The 17,296-nt window shown below is 53.0% G+C and overlaps 1 protein-coding gene across 27 annotated transcripts in view; it reads right to left on the bottom strand.

Annotated features, from left to right (window-relative positions):
• The window catches only part of LAMB3 (laminin subunit beta 3), a 162,069-nt gene that overhangs the window by 20,671 nt on the left and 124,102 nt on the right, over nucleotides 1-17,296 (bottom strand). For all 27 annotated transcript variants that reach the window (XM_084978505.1, XM_084978504.1, XM_084978506.1 and 24 more), the window contains 4 exons: nucleotides 16,157-16,224; nucleotides 14,685-14,839; nucleotides 4,382-4,496; nucleotides 3,800-3,873 (listed from right to left, as the gene is read on the bottom strand). In XM_084978505.1, the coding sequence (XP_084834631.1) occupies nucleotides 3,800-3,873; nucleotides 4,382-4,496; nucleotides 14,685-14,839; nucleotides 16,157-16,184 (372 nt within the window). In that variant the 5' untranslated portion in view covers nucleotides 16,185-16,224. The remainder of the gene's footprint in view (nucleotides 1-3,799; nucleotides 3,874-4,381; nucleotides 4,497-14,684; nucleotides 14,840-16,156; nucleotides 16,225-17,296) is intronic.

Here is a 17,296-nt window from a genome sequence, read left to right as displayed (position 1 = left end):
AGGAACACCCAACCAGACAGAGAGAACTTTCTAAAACAAAGTAGGCTACGACTCTCTGCTAGAAATCTTCCCAGGGCTTTCCGCTCCTCGTGTTTCTCCAGCTCTACTGAGACAGGGACGTGGGAACCCGTGTCTGTGTGTAAGGTGTATCAAGTAAGAACACGTGTCCGTGCCTGAAGTCTTCAAGTGCAGTGACTTGACACACACACAGCCTGTGACGCGACATCCCATCCTCTTCCGTTAGGACCTTTTGGGGTCATGTTGATATTGAAGGCCTACTCTCCGAACACCTTTCGGGTATACAGTACAATACAGTTCCTTGCGCTCACCGTGCTGTACATCAGATCTGCACAACTCGGTCCTCTTAGAGCTGGGAGTCACACCCTCTGATCCACAGCTCCCAATTCCCCAGCCCCAGGCCCGGCAACCACTGTTCTCGCCTCTCTTTCCCTGAGTTCTGTTTTTTCAGATTTCACATATAAGTGAAAACCTACAGAATGTGTCTTTTTCTATCTGCCTTATTTCACTTAGCATAATACCTCTAGGTCCATCCTTGCTGTCACAAAAGGCAGGATTTCCTCCATTTTTATGGCTGAATATTCCGCTGTGTGTATAGGTGTGTGTGTCGCATGCTCATTATCCATTCAGCCACTGATGGACACTCAGGTTGTTTCCACATCTTAGCCATTGTCAACAAGGCTGCAAATGAACATGGGAAGGCCCCTATCTCTTTAAGAAGGTGATTTCATTGCTTTCTGACATATGTGCATAAGTGGGATGGCTGGATCATATGGTAGTTCTATTTATAATTTTTTTTTTTTTTGTCTTTTTGCCTTTTCTAGGGCCGCTTCCTGCGGCACATGGAGGTTCCCAGGCTAGGGGTCGAATCGGAGCTGTAGTCACTGGCCTACGCCAGAGCCACAGCAACGCGGGATCCGAGCCGCATCTGCAACCTACACCACAGCTCACGGCCACGCCGGATCGTTAACCCACTGAGCAAGGGCAGGGATCGAACCCGCAACCTCATGGTTCTCAGTCGGATTCCTTAACCACTGCGCCACGACGGGAACTCTGTTTATAATTTCTGAGGGTCCTCCATACTGTTTCCGAAGTGGCTGCCCAAGTTTACCTTCCTGCCCAATGATGTACAAGGGTTTCCCTTTCTGTACATCCTCACCAATACTTATCGCTTATCTTTTTTAAAATTTTTTGTCTTTTTGCCTTTTTCTAGGGCCGCTTCCCGAGGTATATGGAGGTTCCCAGGCTAGGGGTCGAATCGGAGCTGTAGCTGCAGGCCTACCCAGAACCACAGCAACAAGGGATCCAAGCCACATCTGCGACCTACACCACAGCTCACCGCAACGCTGGATCCTTAACCCACGGAGTGAGGCCAGGGATTGACCCGAAACCTCATGGTTCCTAGCTGGATTCATTAACCACTGCGCCACGACGGGAACTCCTTCTGCTTATCTTTTTGATGATAGCCATTCTGACAGGTGTAAAGTGATGCCTCACTGTGGCTTTGATCTGCACTTCCCTGATGGTTAAGGATGCTGGGCATCTTTTCGTGTACCTTTGGCCATATGCACGTCTTCTTCGGGGAGTTACCCACTCAGCCCTCCGCCCGCTCTTCTTGGATACATCTGAGCTCCTTGCCACGGGGAAAGAGACCCTGCGCCACCGAGCCCGCCTGCCTCCTGCCAGCGTGTGCCTCCCCCTGTTCAGGCCCTTGGCCACACCACACTCACCCTCCTCAGAGCCTCCCCTCAAAGCGTCCTTTCTTCTGCCTGGAGAGCTCCTCCCCCCTCTCATCTTTTGTTCTCGGCTTAAACGCCACTTCCTCGCGGTGGGCTTTTTATACCTCCCTCACATGCGCTCTTCTGCCCACACTCTGCCCACCCCACCCCATTATTTCCTGTTCTAGGGTCTCATTTGTTGCCTTCGTAAATTCCACCCATTATGCATTTCTTGGTTTCTTGCTTTTTATTTTTGGCCCACGAGACCAGGGTTCCCCAACCTTGGCACTGGTAACATTCGGAGCTGAATAATTCCTCGCCGTGGGGTCTGTCCTGGTCATTGGGAGGTGGTCAGGGCATCCTTGGCCTCTACTCACCGGATGTCAATGGCAGGCCCACAGCTGCGACAGCCAAAACAAATCCACGAATTGCCAAATATGCCTTGGTTGAGAAGCACTGCAGTAAACCGCAGGCTCCCGTGTCTGTCTCATTCACCGTTAAACCCCCAGCATCTTGCACAGAGTCGGCATTTAGCACATTTGTGTTTGGGGGATTTGGTGGGGAGCTTTATTGGCTGTACCCATGGCATGTGAAAGTTCCCAGGCCAAGGTTCGAACCTGCGCCACAGCAGTGACCTGAGCCACAATAGTGGCGACACTAGATCCTTAACCACTAGGCCACGAGGGAAACTCTAGTACATCTGTTGAATGAACGGATGAATCTTTCTTCTACTTGCCCCTCCCCATTCAGATCCGCAAACTCATCTCTCATCAGCCTGAAGCCTTCCAGAGCCTCCCTCGCACCACCGTACACACATCTGGCCCCCCAGACCCTCTGTGCCTTCCTCTGCCCCCTCCCCAACTATATGCCTTCTTGCCTCTGGCCTCCTGGCCTGTGCGCTTTGCTGTTCTCCTTGCCTGGAATGAACCTGACGCTCCACCTGGCTGTTACTGGCCTAGGAAGTTTCATCTTCCCCGCGTGTACCCTGTGGCCCGCCTCCCCCCCAAGACAGCTCAAGCTGGACGGCCTCCTCCTGGGCTTCCCAGAACCGCTGCTCAGCAGATCAGAGCACACATCACACTCTCTTCCTGCTGGCTCCTTGTCTTCCCTGCCTCCACCACAGCAACTTGAGGATCAGGATCTAATTGTGTTTATCTTTTTAATAGCATAGAGTCAGTGTTTAATACGTATGTGGAAAGAAGGGACAAATGAATGAGCGAGGCCTGAAAAGAGCAATGAGACTACGAGTATCCTTCCAAACGAATGCTGCCCTTCAAAACTGTCAGCGTTACAGAGTGGGCATGTATGCAAATGACACGGGCATTCCTCAAAATACTCTCGACCTATTCGTGGGGCGAGGTTTTTAGAGCAACTTCCTCGGTCACGTAGGAAATTAGGTCCCCAGCTGCTTTACAGCCACAGCTCGTTTAATTCCCGAAAATGATACCCTCCTTCCTAATCCCCTAATCTTATCAACCAAACCTGATCCTTCAGTGTTGGACTCTATCTGGAGAAAGAATGAAATCAAATCTCTGAAAGGGATCAAAAAAAAAAAAAAAAAAAAAAAAAAAAAAAAAGACCTTTCACAAATGAGAGAAAACGTTCCCTCCAAAAGGCTTCTCTGAGAAGGCTGGTCTACGAGCAGAACCTGAGACGCAGGAACAGTGCGCGAGCAGACTGCTGCTTAAGTACATGTGGATGGGCCAGTCTTCACTGCTTGTTAAACTCAATCTCATCAGCAAAGGTATTAAAACAGAGTCGATAAAGAAAACACAACTGTAGAATAAGCGGCCAGGCTTAGGAGAATTGGTCTTGGCAGGGCTGAATTAATTAGACGGACTGCGGGTGGTGGGGGCAAAAGAGCCAAGATAGGGAGCCTGGAGGCGCCACTGTTCTCCATGAGGTGGGACTTCTGCTATAGGCTCAGGGTCCATGTCGCCCCAGCCTGGGGAAGTCCATGCCCCCCAGCCCGAGGAGACAAGGACGCTGTGCTCCCCATGCATCTGGGCCCACGTGGCCCAGTGTCCCCCTCTCCCATCCACCGCCACACCCAGGAAGCGCACCTTAAAATCCATCGTGATGGCTTGAAGCTGGAATTTGCTGTCCAGGTCCAGCTGCAGAGAGACAGGGTTCACATCTGGAGAGACAAAGAGGAATTTTACAGCAGAAGCTCCTGGGCTCCCGGAAGTCCAGAACTCTCTGATCCTGATGTTCCACTCGCCCTCTCGGAGGGAGTGGTGCCAGTGTGCTTCTACCCATAGCGCCCGCTCTCGATCCTACCTCTTCTTGGCCACATTTCCTTCTCACCATCACGAGTGGGAAGAGTTTCCCCTAAAACCTTAAAGAGTTTCAACTTCTCTGTGGGACACAGATCTGTTCCCAAAGCTCAGTCCCTTCAGCCCACTGTGACGAAGCAGAGGGAAATCAAGGCATTTCTCTCTCTTCTGGCCCTTTCGTTAACCTCCAATAAATTCTTCTACCTACAACGTCTGAAAGACCTCAAGTCCAAAGACAGAGGTCTGCGCACCCCTGGGTCCCACCACCATAAGAAATGCCTGGGAAACCCCAGGGCTCCCGGGCACCCTCCCCATCCCGCGGGAGCCTCCACATGTTTGGGCTCCCGGAGGGTGGGGGCAGGTCCTTACCGTTCTGCGACTGCCACCAGCGCATGGGGCCCGAGGACGAAATCACATTCTCCACTCGGTGACTGTTGTAATTGTGAGGCAACCTGGAGTCACACTTGCAGCATTTCATCTTCCACTGTGGGACAGGGAGATGCCAGGGACTCAGGGGTGGGGCCAGAGTGAATCCCCCCCCACACACCCCACTCGTATCCTGAGAGCCCAGAACATGCCCTCGTGGAAATCCTGATTCAGCGATTTCACCAATGCACTCTGAAGGATCAACCTCTTAAACAAGGCTAGCGGCCGTCTTTTAATGAGTCCTTCGTGCCCCCGCCCAACACACAACTAGTAAATAGTAAACGGATATGATTGGGAAAGAAGTATGGGGGGTAAAAAAAAATAATTTTCATACATGACAGTGCCTCAGAGAGGAATCTGAAAAGAATGCTAAGAACAAAAAGAAGAAACGATGAGAGACACATTAACTTAGCATCTACTACATGCGAGATGCAGGCTGGACAGTCTTCCATCTCCGCTCACTTCATCCTGGCAGCCCAAGGACAATCGAGTTTCTAAGGATCAGGGAAAGGGGCCTGGAAAAAAGACATGGGAATTTGGGGTTCCAGACCTAGCTCTGAACCCCACTTTCTAGGCTCAGTTTTCTCCTCTGTAAACTGGGTGGAGGTTGAAGTAAAGCCGCTCAGTCATTCAACAAATATTTACTGAGCACATACTGGGTACTAGACCCTGTTCTAGATTCCGGAGTTAGAGCAGTGAGGAAAACAAAAATCCTGCCATGTGGAAGCCAACACTCTAGTAACATTTAGAGGATCTCAAAAACCTGGGTCTGGCATCTCCTACCCACAGGAGAGATGCAGAAGGTTAGCCAGGAGTCTTCTTCCCACCCCACTTTCCAGCTCCCACCTCCGATCTCAAAATAAGAGAACCGTCACCCCTCCTGGTGCTCAGGGGTGTTCTCATCATGTCCCAAAGGGCTTTTTCGGTTTTTTTAATTTTTTTATTTTTTTTGTCTTTTCTAGGGCCACACCTGCAGCATATGGAGGTTCCCAGGCTAGGGGTCGAATTGGAGCTGTAGCCGCCGACCTACGCCAGAGCCACAGCAACGCGGGATCTGAGCCGCCTCTGCAACCTACACCACAGCTCACGGCAACGCCGGATCCTTAACCCACTGAGCAAGGCCAGTGCATTAACATTATTGCTAGACACCCCCATCCTAGGAGGGGAAAAAGAGGGGTGGGGTGGGGTGGGGAGTGACGAACATGGATATTAAGTGATCGGAGGCCCTATCACGTGCCAGGCGCTGCATCAGGAGCTTCAGTGCAACCTCTTTAAGCCGCCCAACCACCTACATGGTAACATGACTGCCATTTCACAGGCAAAAGAGCTGAGGCCCCAAGAGGCTTTCCTGTCGACGGACAGGCAGCAAGCACCAGCGCCAGACGGGCCCTCCCCACTGCCCCCACCCCCTCTTCTCTTCCTCCCTCCCTCTCTCACCCTCTCACTTTCATTGGGACACCACGCGGGTGCACAGACATGGTGGAAGCGCGGTAAAGGGTGATCGGTCCTGTCTCCTAAGGACCTGGTCTGACCCTGAGGCTGACCATGGGGGGAGGCCCAGGCAGAGAGAGCGCCTTGGACAGAAAGCTGGCTTGTCGGGCTAAGCCAGCCCCGTTAACACAGAGACTGCAGATGTGTCAGTGGCTAAAATAAATACCTGAGCACTTAAAATAATCCTTTCTGGGCAAAAGACACCGCTTGATGGAATCTGAGCCTCCTCCAGAATCCTATTTTGGTCCCTGGCAGCAGGCGTGCCCTCCTCCGCACTCTGCCCAGTCTCTCGGGGGCAAACTTTTCCACTGCCCAGCCTCCGCCTGCACGCAGCACATGGCCCTCGGGGAGACGCGGGCCAGCTGCCCCCAGAGCTCCCCCCAGCCTGCTGGGAACGGATCCTGGCCGGTTCCCTGGCCGAGAAAGTCCAGACACAAGGCTCGTTCTCCCTGGACCACGGGACCCAGGAGCTAGGACAACTCCACCTGGGAAATGCCCTTGCTGTCCCTGAGTGATGGACGATCGCGTAACGCTGCAAACGACTAAGTGAGAGAAGGTTTTGAATTACGTGGGGGAAATGCCTACATTATAATGTTTTTGGGGAAAAAAAAGTTGGACATAGGCTTGTATATAGGTGATCATCCCAAATATACATTCTTTACCAACTAGAGAGTGTGTGGAAGGGAACGGCCCAGCAGACGAGGCTGCAGCAAATGAAACAGCTGATGTGCAGCCATCTCGACCCACAAAAAACGGCAACTGCCCACTGTGTAACCTATGATCTCTGGAAAATGGGATGACAGCTAACTTTTTTTCGTGGATCTTTTCAATCATTTGATTTTTAAAGTTTTTACTGAAATAGAGCTGATTCGCAATGTTGTGTTAGTTTTAGGTACAGAGTGAAGAGATTCAGTTATACATACATATATATTCTTTATATATATTCTTTTATATATATTCTTTTTTTAACATTCTTATTTTCATAATTTTAAACCTTGCTACCTTGGATATGTGCTCACCTTTATATTCAGGCATTATTATAAAATAAGAAAAACTCAAAATGCCCAGGATGCTCTCGTGGCGTGTTACCCGGCCCCTTTCCCGTCTTCAGAAGCTGCCTGGGGTACCCACGCCTCCTCCACGCTCCTTCCACGTGTGCAGACACTCGGGGAGGGATCAGATGGCCTCATAAGCTTAACATCTAAGGGCTGCTTATCATAGTAACACCAGCTAATGGAAGGATTTATCTCAATCCTTGGAGATGGGCTAAGCCAACCGGCTTGGGACAGGTATTTTAAGTAGCTCTGCTTGTCAGCCAGCTAGAGGGAGAGAGGCCCCAAGAGGGCGGCTCAGGGCAGAAGCCCACGTGAAGACCAGTGCTCACTTCTCTCTCTCTCTCTCTGGGCCTCAGCTGCCCTGCTTTATCCTTGTGTGTTTACAGGTAGTGCATGCATGGATGTGTGGGTGTGTGGGCGTGTGTGGGCTTCTCAACGTGAGGCTCTTCCCCTTGTGTGGGTTACATGCCTCTGTCCCTCCCAGAGATGGAAACTCCCCGCTGCAGCTGCTGTCCCCTCCGGAGTCATCTGGCCACCACACCGCTGGCCGCGCTACCTCAGAGACACAGCGTTAGGATCCATTCGGCCTGTCAGGCCTCCAGCCAGTCTGGCTCCTGCTCCCTCTCCGCTTTCCATCTGGAAAGTCTGGGCCTCTTCCCTTACCCAGGAGCTTTCTAGAAGCTCAGTGGTCTGGCTAGATGACAAACCCTCCCGGAGAGCTATGGGAGGCCAAAGGAGAGAGCAAGAACCAGCAGGGGCCTGAGTGGCGGTGGAGAGGGCAGGAAAAGGACAGCAATGCACATGGAAGCTCTGTGTCCTTGCACAACATGGAGCTAATTCTGGGGAAAAACAGGAAAACAGGCTGTGGTTAGAGATGGCCCAGCTGTCTCCCACGAGCAAGCCAGAGACTGCCTGCACCCACCGAAGAAGTCAGGGTCATGGCTGCCAGCCAGGGTCAAAAGAAAGGAAGCCAGGATTAAAAAAAAAAAAAAAAAAAAAAACAGTTGTCTCCACTTGGGCCTCCTCCTTGGTAAAATGCAGGGGTGGGATATGAGATCACGAAGTTCCTTCTTGTTCTAACATGGCATTAGCATTCTCCCTACTCCAGCTTATCTGCTCAGAGGTTAAAGACATGCCAAGCAAGAATGCAAAAGAAACCAGAGACAAAAAGAAGGCACTGACTGCACTGGAGAAATACATTCCCAACAAAGCGGGCAGAAGAGGGAGCCCTCAAGGCCTTGGTCAGCAAGGCCGCCACTAGACCCCACTGTGATGCACAGGCCTCCCCGGTTCTATGTCAGTGGACGTTGCCAGCAAAGATCAGCGATGAAGTCTTCCGGGGTGGGGGTGGGTGGGCAGCGGAAAGCCAGCTCCGGTGCCATGAGGCACTTTCAATTTCATCTTCTTCCCATCATGAACCGACACCTTGACCCAAACCTTAACTCAACGCAACCTTTTTCTCCATCCAAACTAAGTTTACAAAGCTTAGTTTCTTTGCTTTTTAAATTTCTTTTTATGGCTGCACCTATGGCATATGGAGGTTCCCAGGCTAGGGCTCACATCAGAGCTGCAGCTGCCGGCCTATACCACAGCCACAGCAACACAGAATCCAAGCTGCATCTGCAACCTACACCAAAGCCTGCATCAACACCGAATCCTTAACCCACTGAGCAAGGCCAGGAATTGAACCCATAGCCTCATGGAAACTAGTTGGGTTCTTAACCCACTGAGCCACAATGGGAACTCCAGAAAGGTCGGTTTCTGAAGCTGATGACGGAGATGATGGATACTACACACCCCGAAGTGACAGGGCACGAGGCTCTGTCCTGAGCACTGTGCATCCGGTATCTCCTTTTGTCCTTCCAAAACCTCTGCAGGAGGCCTACTGTGTTAAATGCTGGGCATCCCCATTTGCCAGATTAGGAAAGCAAGTCTTAGCCCTGTCCGAATCCACAGGGCTGGGAAGACAGGAAGCAGGGGTTTCTCTCCTGGGTTCCCTGCCTCCAAACCTTCGCACCCTGTTCTGATTCAAGGGATAGAGCAGACCCTTGGTAACCATGGGACATTACAGGAACTAACACTGGTTTTCAGGATGTTCCCTCTCTTGTCTCCTAGTAAGGGTAGCCTCAACCCCAGCCCAGACCTCTCCAAAAACAGAAGTGTCCCCCTAGACCTGATTGCAGAGAGTGGACTTGCACGCCTGGACCTCTGAAAGCTCTGCCAGTGATGATGCCTCCTTGGCCCCCGAGAGGAAAAAGCAGGGTAGGTCTTGGAGACACCATCCGGAGACTTCTGGGGATCTGACCCAAGGGCGGTGGGGGTAAGAAGCCAGGCCAGCAAGACTGTGAGGCCACCCAGGTTTGTGTCCAGGCCCCCCCGTCTCACCTTTCCTCTCTCTTCTCTCCTTTTAACCCCCCAAGCCATGCTCTCCAGCCCACAACAAGTGGGACTCAAGAATCTCACATTCCACCGACTCCAGTTCGGCTCCCCTCTGAGAGCAACTCTGCCCAGTGTCCTTCCCCTTTCCTTCCAGCCTCTCAAAACTTGCTCATCCTGGGTCTTCCTCTTGTGGGACCCTCTTCAAAAGCCACAGCTAATTTTCTGATAAGCAAACCTTTGCAGAAATATAAACGATGAGAGACTGATGCGATGCCATTTTCAAGGATGTCTGCATTTTAAACTAGGAACTCAATGACGCTTCGTCCAAAAGAAAAAATCCACAACGGTAGCAACTTTGAAAGTGTCAGACCTGCTAAGAGCTTCTGGGAGATAGGAGGACAGATGTTTTGGTCAGAGACAGGCTCAAAGTGCTCGTGAGCAGAGGACAAGGACCTCAAGAGGAATAGGAACACATCCCCGGGTCCTCTGCCTACACATTGGCCACATCAAAGGTCAAGAAAGCAGAGGACTGTCCAACACAGGCAGGCAGTGTTTGTTGGCGTGTGTGCATACATGCATGCATGCATGCGTGTGTGTGTGTGTGTGTGTGTGTGTGTGTGTGTGTGTGTGTGTGTTGGGGAGGAGGGGACATCAACTGGCTACTGCTCCTAAGCTGGTTTCCAAGAGATAAAAACGACAGCTCTTCGGTTTACACGCTAATGAACCTGCGGAATGCACTGTGTAGGGCTGTCATTAAGGCAGCTGGGTAATTACGTTTCCCCAGAAAGGGAGGAGGACTGGTAAATACAGCATTTAGGGAAACAGACACAACACTGGGGGGGACACTGTCAGGAGCAGAAATCCGGGAAAGCTGTCAGGTGACACCCACAGGTTCCTAGGAGTGTGGGCCAGCCCAGAGATGACCGAAGGGCATGGCTCAGCCTCTGCCAGCGCCCACCTGACAGAGCCCGTCATGGACCCTCAGGGTCACACACAGCCCAGCCATCACTGAGAAGCTGGCGAGAAGTTAAAGCTGAGCAAACAAAGGCTGACCAACCCAACACCTGCATTTCATGAACGGGGAAACAGCGGTCTAGATGGAAGCCATGACCTTCCCAAGGTCACATTTCTATTCTGAGTGTCAGAGCCAGGACTAGAGTCTTCCCCTCCAGTCGGGTGACTTCCTGGCTGCCTCCAGATTGTCCAGCAGCCCGCTGCACAGCAGATGGGCAGCGGTCATCTTGGAGGCAGAGGCAGAGCCAGGGCTGGCCCAAGGGCAAGGGGAATTCGGGAACTCTGCGAGTGTGTGTCCTGATGCTGGCAGAGGTGCTCGGGGGCGTGATTCACAGATGGGGCAGCCTCTGTGGGCAGAGGTCCCTGGGTGGTGGATGGAACAGTGAGCCCCTCAGACACTGGGCCAGGGGTCCCTTGGCTCCTTCCTTTGTATGGCCCTCAAACAACTCGTCAAGTGAGTGCTGTCATCACTCCCATCTTCGAATGAGGGGCCGAGACTCGGGGAAGGCACAGAAGGGCATGAGGGTGGCGAGACATCGGGACATTCTCCTTCACCCCTTGGGCTCTAGGGAATAAAGGTGCAGTGACTTCACCCAGAGGAGACCTGGGAGCTGGAGAAGAGAGAACCAGGGGACAGGGCGGGACTGCAGCCTCAGCCACTTTGATAAAGACCAGCCTGGGTTCAAGCCCAGAGAGTTAATGGGCAGTCCCGGGCCCAGGAGGGCAAATTGGGCAGGGGTGGGAGGTACAAGTCCTAAATCCATCATAAGGACTGGAATACGGATCCAAGGCCCACAGGAGCAGACCAGTAAGACCGATAGGATTTAGCCAGTGAGACTAAATTAGGCAGAGAAGATGACACACCAACAAGCTAAGATTGACTCACAAAAGGAGCCAGAGATCAGGAGCTAGGAGGGACAGTTTTGGAGCTGGAAGGCGTCCCCACCACTCCCGAGGTTCCCTGGAGTTGGCAGGGGGCAGCAAGCCATCTGAAATGTCCAAGAGTCATCAATCCCCACGGCACTTGCATTCCTCCCACAGCGGTAGGCAGGCAGCAGGTGCTGGGAGGGCTTTACTGGGCTCAGGGCTCACTGTGTCACCGCACATGGAACTAGAACAGAGGCACTCCCTGGAGGCTTTGACTTAACGGAAGAGGAGCCGGGGGGGGGGGGCGGTGTGTGTGTGTGAAATGGCAGCACTAGATACACAGCCCTGCACCATGCCAGCTACACCCCTGCCTCTAACTACTCAGAAAACCCAATCCCTGTGTGTTTCCATTGAGGTCTGGGGGTCCCAGCACACACCCAAACCTTCCCAACGGCTCCTGGGGATAATGAGAGCCACCTCACGGAGTATCGTGAAAATTCATTGAGATAACTCATACCAAATTCTTAGTATAATGCCTGGGCCACATACTATGTGCTTAATAAATTAGAGTTACTATAGCATCATTTAATAAGGAAATAAACATGAAAACTGATATTGGAACACCTCTGAATCAAATCTGGATTCCTAATTTCCATCACACAGCTGCCTGGGCACCCGGTGAGGGGTGCAGCCGTACAGAGAAGGTGTTTTTCCCTTCAGTGTGGGCACCCAAAGGCCTCTAGGAGGAGGTTAGGCAGGGAAGGGGAGGGAAAGAGAGCAGGGCAGAGCGGAGGCAGGTGGCGGAGAGACGCTGGTCCTCAGCCGTCGGCTCCTCCCAGAGAAAGCGGCGGCAGAGCACGACCCTAGAGACCTTTCAGGTAACACAAAAGAGGAAAGCAAGATTTAGAGAGGGCTCATATCTCTTTTTTTGCTCTTTTCTTTTTTTTTACGGCCACACCCACAACATATGGAAGTGCCCAAGCCAGGGACTGAACCCAGGTCGCAGCTGCGGCAATGCCAGATCCTGTAACTCACTGAGCGGGGCCGGGGGTCGAACCTGAGCCTCCGCAGTGACCCGAGCCACTGCCGTTGGATTCTTAACCCACTGTGCCACAGCTGGAACTCTGAGAGGGGTACTACCTTGCCAAGATCGCACTATAAGTTAGGGGTGGACCTGAGACCCTGCTCTCAAAATGCCGTATCTTCCACTCTTCCAAGACGTTGTATGGATTCATTCCCTCTCACAGAAAAAGAAAAGAAATGTGTTCTCGACTTGCACAGCCACAAAATAGCTGATATTTCACCCTCCCCAGGGTTGTAAAGTCTAGACTTCTCTTTTGCAAGCACCCTGTTTTGCTCTTGAGGGGCTACTTAAGAGCAGGGGAGGTGGTTGGCTCCCTGGAGCATCTGAGAGAGGCAGAGGGCAGGCCAGGGTGGAGCCAAGAGCCCCAGGCCTAGAGGGAGGAGGCTGCCCAGACAGGGCCAGGGCCGGGGCCCAGAGAACAGGGGTCTCTGGTCTCTCCTTGCTTCCCGTCCTTGAAGGCAGGTCAGCCCGAGGAAAAGAATCAGTGGAGGACACCCTGGAATGCTGAGACATGGCTCAGTGGCCCAAGATCAGAGGTATATATGGGAAGGGGGCAGCTGAAATCATTCTGTTGCCTAGAAGGCCCAGTACTGCCAGGCCCCTGTCGCCTGTGGAGCAATCTGGGTCCACAGGGAGGACCGCCTGATGCTGGCCATCTTGCCCAATACTGTCCAGTGGGCTCTCCTACATCCAAGTGGGTAAGATGCAGCAAGCACAGCTGTCTCTGCTCAGCCCCTCCATAGCCACTACCTAGTATCATCTGTGGTTAAAAGGAGCCAAGACAGGAGTTCCCACTGTGGCACAGTGGGTTAAGAACCCCATTGCAGCAGCTCAGTCACTGCAGAGATGTGGATTCAATCCCTGGCCCAGCGTAGTGGGTTAACGGATCTAGCATCACCACAGCTATGGTGTAGGTTGCAGCTGTGGCTCATATTGAATCCCTGGCCCAGGAACTTTGATGTGCTGCAGGTGTGGCCATAAAAAAATAAATTTTTTAAAAAGGAGCCAAGAGAGGAGTTCCCTGGTGGCACAGTGGGTTAAGGCTTTGCCACAGCTACGGCACAGGTTCAATCCCTGGCCTGGGAACTTTCACGTACCACCACTGCAGCTGGGAGGAAAAAAAATGTATCCAAGAGAACACTGGGGACTAGAGGGCAATGAGGCCAGAGGCAGGATCAGACACACCTCCGTGGTCCTGAGCACAAGGACATTCTGGAAAGAGGACACTACAGAAACTCAGGTCTTCTTCATGGCAATCCATCGCTCTGACTCCCTCCCTCTCTCAGTCTCTCTTTTCCCCCCAAAAGATGCACTCGCTCGGGGAAAATCACTCCCTCACGCTCCCCTTTATCCAAACCTGTGTTTTGAGGGCAGAAAAATGGCCAAAAAAGTTAGGGAACTGGAAAACAAGAGGCCACGGAGTGACTTCACCTTGGTAACCGCAAAATGCAAGAAAAGACCCCCCTCTTGTGGAAAGGAAAAGAAAAGAAAACCTAAATTCCTGCCAGAAAAGTCTAGAAGCAATGTGAGTGAAAAGTCACAATGGCTCCTAACAACAACCAGTTACCCAGACGGGCGACGCTGATGGACCCACGTCAAAGTGTCCGGGTCCTGGATTCGCTCGGCTGTTTCCTTATCAGCTGAGCCACGAAACTGCCCTGCTGACCTCACGTCACTTCCGCCTTTATCTCACTGATCTGACGGAGGCGTGAGTGTCTCCCACGGCGCCCAGAGTAGTGGGACATGTAGGCCAAACGCGTGGAGGCTGAGAGGTAAGCAGGCTGGCTCTTTATGCATGACAAGTGCAAAACCTAGAAGGATAAACTCCCGCTGACCCTCGTAGAGGTTTTGCCAAGTCCAGCCACACCCAGACCCCAGCGCCGGCCAAAGATGGCGGCCAGAGCGTGGCCAAGGCCCAGCTCAGGTCCTCCTTCTGCAAGAACCAAGATCTGTACAACGCACCCCATCTGTGCTCCACCAGCCTTGAGGCTGTCCACCCAACAGGGCCACTTAGACTCCACACACCTGAAGGATCAATAGCTATCAGATTGCTTATTCCCAAGACGTGGAAAGCGGTCCCGGCCAGGCCCAAGGGCTGAGAAAAGACTCCAGCTTTCTCAAGCAAGGAGAAAAGAGCTATTCAGCTAGTTCTGAGTACATCTGTTCTTGCGAAACAAAGGTGAACATTCCTAAGTGGCAGAGGTCCGGCCTTCTGCTTTTCTCGAACCCCCATAGCGCATGGGGCTGGGCCTGTACCAAGCACCCTCCAACTATTCAAGGAACAAATGGCAGGCTCACCCACCCCCACCCAGCTCGCCTTCCTCCAGCCCCTGGAGGCCGTGGAGACAGAGCCTACCTCATCATACTGGGTGCAGTAGGTCTCAGGCTTGGTCAGTCCGCAGGTGGAGGAAGCTCGGAGAAACCGCGTCCTCCCAATGAGCAGGTCCCCAACAGGTGGATAGCAGGCCCCGCGGGAGCAGGCTTGCTGGGTACACAGGACACTGTTCAAGACTGAAACACAGGAGTTCCCATCATGGCTCAGCGGGTTAAGAGGCCAACATAGTGTCTGGGAGGACACAGGTTCGATCCCCGGCCTGGCTCAGTGGGTTAGGGATCCAGCATGGCCACAAGCTGTGAGGTAGGTCACAGATGTGGCTCCGATCCAGTGTGGCTATGGCCATGGCACAGGCCTTCACCTGCAGCTCTGATTCAACCCCTAGCCAGGGAACTTCCACGGGTTATAGGAGCAGCCATAAAAAGGCAAAAAAAAAAAAAAAAAAGACAAATCACAGGGGTCCTGAGGTGCAGCCTAGAAGAGAGGAGGGTCCAGCCAGCCACCCCAGTGTCCCTCGGAGAAGCAGAGGTCAGCTGCTAAGACTAGATCCTCTCCTCCACCCTCTTCGAGGTCCCACCAGCCAGCGGTGATAATAATTGCAATACTGATGCTGTTTGATAAAAAAGCTGATTCTTATATTTCATAGCCCACAACTTAAAAGAAAAAAGGAGAGGAGTTTCCATTGTGGCTCAGCAGCTTAAGAACCCAACATAGTGTCCAGAAGGATGCAGGTTTGATCCCTGGCCTTGCTCAGTGGGTTAAGGATCCAGCATTGCTCTGAGCTGCAGTGTAGGTCACAGATGGGGTTCAGATCCCATGTTGCTGTGCCTGTGGTGTAGGCCAGCAGCTGCAGCTCCGATTTGACCCCCAGCCTGGGAACCTCCATATGCTGCAGGGGCAGATGTAAAAAGAAAAACAAAAGAAAGAAAAAAGGAGAAACACGGGCAACCAAAACCCTCAGATGATCCTGAAATGCGGCTTCCACATGTGGCTTTTAGAATGAAACTGCAGACACATGCTCGGCCACCAGGACAAAGCACACAGCTCTTCCCATGTGTAGCCTGGTCTTTCCGCAGCCCAGAGGAGCACTGGCTGCCGGCCATTTGCCAGAGACTGGCAAAGCCTGCCTTTTGTCTGCTCCTTTATCCATAACAGGGCCCCCACCACACTTGCGGATATCCAGCTGCAATTCACTGGCAAATCAAGACCTCAAGCCGTGATGGACCTGCGACCAGCTCGGAGTGAAGGACAGGAAGTAAACCACCAGGCACTGGGTGCCACCAAGCACCCTCGGGGAGGAAGAAGAGGGCATCTGGGAGCCTCTCAAGATCAGCTCCTCGAAGGTCCCCAGGAAGAGAGAAGCCTCACAGGCATCTCAGTGTAGATGCTGGGTCCAAACCCAAGGACCGCAGGGTGGCAGGTGATGCCCACACTTCGGGAGACTTTGCCTCCTGGCTCCATGACGGGGCCTGGAAGGAGGGAGGGACACTTACCAAAGCACAAGAGAAGGAGCAGCCTCATCTTCAGCCACGGGGGTGACGAGGGCCACCCAGGACGTCACCTGGGACAGAACAAAGTAGCCCGGGTAAGCGGCTGCCAAGGCCCAGGGCGCACTAGCCCTTTTCTGCTTCTGGCCTCATGTTTTCTCAGAAGCCCGCACCTAGGGTCTTGATCCAGGATACTTCTGAGCAGCAGCTGCATCTGCAGCCAAAAGCTTGGAAAATGTCAGAGGTGTGGCCCCTGGTCCCAGCTGCCATGTGACTCCCAGGGTGCCCTGGGATAATGCCACCTCCTCCAGACTCCAGCTTCCCCCTCTGAAATAGAGGGAAGGGGGCTGACCCTGCCCTGCCCCACTCGCGCATAAGGACAATGTAAAAGCAGAAAAGGACCCGGCCCTTTGCAGGCGAGGAGCGTCAGAGCAGTCTGAGGCCTTGATGCCACCGGCCCCAAGAAAGAGGACTGGCCTTTCTCGGGGTTTGGCCCACCCAAGGCCCCAGGGTGAGTGGGTCAAGAGGCTGAAGGCCTGGAAAGGAGCCGTCTCTTGCCATTGGCAGGGTCTTCAGCACCAGCCAGGGCCACCCCGAGGGTGAGGCTGTGGGGGCCGCATGTCTGGGCTGACCAGGTGGTGGAATGGGATGCGGAGAGAGGCAGACGTGGTAGTCTTTAAAAGTCAGGGCAAAGATTTCATCTGAACTGGCCAAAACCCAAGAAGTCTCCAATTAAGGGCTGAGTCTGTACATGGCGGGGGCAGGGGCGGGAGCGCAGAGAAGGGATCCTGAGGAGGCTGCAGGTAATGCTTAAAGGGCCCAAGAGGCAGGCTGTGCCTCGCTGAGGCATGCCCCGAGTGCCCACCTCTGCCTTGGGTCAGATGCTCGTTCTGCTCCTATGAGATCCACAAATCCCTTTGGCTGGGATAGAGGGACTGGGGGGTTGGCAAGGCAGGAGCAGAGGAGAACCGGGTTGCTCCTGGCATCTTTAAATCATGCGTCCTAGTGCTTCAAAACCTTTTCTTCCAATCCCCTCCCAGAGGAGGCAGGGACCCGGGAAGAGACAGGTGGTCTGAGATCACACAGCCAATTGAGGCCCAAGAAGGAGACCCACCACCCGCTTTCTCCAACACCCTCTCTGCTCCC

The sequence above is a fragment of the Sus scrofa genome, chromosome 9 (assembly GCF_054392235.1).
Source record: "Sus scrofa isolate SSC_HxYL_T2T_F1_AM1 chromosome 9, Sscrofa_HxYL_maternal_Yorkshire_Landrace_v2.0, whole genome shotgun sequence".
In the NCBI taxonomy this organism is placed as follows: Eukaryota; Metazoa; Chordata; class Mammalia; order Artiodactyla; family Suidae; genus Sus; species Sus scrofa.
The sequence above is the reverse complement of the archived record's forward strand: the minus strand, read 5'-3'. Positions and strand labels throughout refer to the sequence as shown.